Source organism: Sphaeroforma arctica (genome assembly GCF_001186125.1).
Source record: "Sphaeroforma arctica JP610 unplaced genomic scaffold supercont1.5650, whole genome shotgun sequence".
NCBI lineage: Eukaryota > Ichthyosporea > Ichthyophonida > Sphaeroforma > Sphaeroforma arctica.
This window is the reverse complement of record NW_014034908.1, coordinates 1-1,897: the sequence shown is the minus strand read 5'-3', so window position 1 is coordinate 1,897 and position 1,897 is coordinate 1. Positions and strand designations below refer to the sequence as shown.

Below are 1,897 nucleotides of genomic sequence, written 5' to 3'. Positions count from 1 at the left end.
CACCAATATATATATATATATATATATATATCCATATATACGCTTGTGTGCAGACATGCATACCGGAATAGTCTTGCCAGCCTTTGTCACTCCTTCACATGTGCCGCCTTGTTGTAGCGCCAATCCCTGCACCATTCCGAGTGATCGTTTGACTCTCTCCCATTCGGCTGTGCGTGTGAGCGTTCCTCTCAGCAACGTATTGGCGTTCAATTGCAGAGCTTCCTGTTATGAGAAACAATATATCAAGAAAAAAAGTTATTACGTATACATACAAATAGTTGTACTACGTATATACTAACAAATCCTTTTATTCCTGTATGTACACAAACCCACATAATACTCCTCCATGTCACAGATAAGTAGCGTCGTGCATAGGGTGTATGCATAGTTGTCCACTCCTAATAGTATACACCATAACAGGGTTGCAGACACTCGTAATAGTTTACACCATAACAGGGTTACAGACGCTCCTTATAGTATATGCCATAAGCAGTAGTAAATATAGATCAGCATGCTTGCCGTGTGTGGCCAAACATCCTGCAGGCAGTCACATCGCACGATTGGATAGATCCCTCAATGTCCACCACAACCATTCCGCCATACGACTAACATACATCATCGTACCAGCACTACGTCAATAAAGGCACTACCAGCAGGGCTACAGACCCTCCTAATAGTATATACCAAAACAGGGTTACAGACACTCCCTATAGTATATGCCATAAGCAATAGTAAATATAGGTCACCTTATTTGTCTCGTGTAGCCGAACATCCTGCGGGCAGTAACATTGCACGATTGGATGGATCCCTCAATGTCCACCACAACCATTCCGCCATACGACTAACACACATCATCATACCAGCACTACGTCAATACAGGCATTACCAGCAGGGTTACAGACACTCCTTATAGCATACACCCTAAGCAGTAGTAAATATAGATAAGCATACTTGTCTCGTGTAGCCAAACATTCTGCAGGCAGTCACATTGCACGATTGGATGGATCCCTCAATGTCCACCACAACCATTCCATCGTACGACGAATCGAAGATATCCATCGTACGCTGAGTTTTCTTCTCCAATTCCTATGGTTTAGAGATGTGGGGTTTTAGAGGTTTTGGGTTTTAGGGTTTAGGGTTAACGGTTCTGAGTTTTGGATTTCTAGGGTTACTAGGGGTTCTAGAGTGTAAAGAACCTCTTTCAGTCTATTCTCAGTAAGTATCACACCGACTCTATGGACAGGACACCGAATCTTACATACAGGCACACACGGATTGGATGGCCACGTGTTAGTTCGCTCATCCATTCAATTGTTTAGCTACGCATATACACCTACGACATGTGCCCACACTTGCACTCATGAGACGAGTATGCTATATGCGTAGCATGCGGATTAAGGTGTAGGGTTTCAGGGTTTTGGGCTTGGGTATAAATAGACGCATGCTTGCTGCACCGTCCTTGGATAACCGACATCAAGGACAGAATCTACAAACGTCCCTATACAGACACAAATACAGGCGAATAGTACGCTCACACACAAACAAACATACTTCCTGCATCTTCTCCAGACATAAATACAGACGAATAGTACGCTCACACACAAACAAACATACTTCCTGCATCTTCTCCAGGTGAGTGAGATCACGTATGAAGCCCACAAACGTCCGCTCTCTGTCTAGACCGGCAATCTCACTCACAGTCAGGCTCATAGCGAATAGCGACCCGTCCTTACGCTTTCCAACCAGTTTGCGCGAGTTACCAACGGCTCTACCCTTCGCATACTCACCACTGTGGAGGTATCGGTCCACGTAGTGCTGGTGAATACGACCTGAGAAGTGGGGTTTTGGCGTGAGTACTCTATTATGTACATACATACATATATTTATTTATATATAT

General features: G+C 44.1%; 1 protein-coding gene across 1 annotated transcript; it reads right to left on the bottom strand.

Moving 5' to 3' along the window:
• Window positions 1–90: 90 nt before the first annotated feature.
• SARC_15123 (hypothetical protein) lies at window positions 91–1,875 on the bottom strand (the record flags this gene model as incomplete). Its single annotated transcript, XM_014290750.1, has 3 exons — window positions 91–222; window positions 952–1,086; window positions 1,615–1,875. Coding segments are annotated over 3 exons (528 nt in total), but the record flags the coding sequence as incomplete, so codon positions are not given.
• Between the last annotated feature and the right edge of the window lie 22 nt (window positions 1,876–1,897).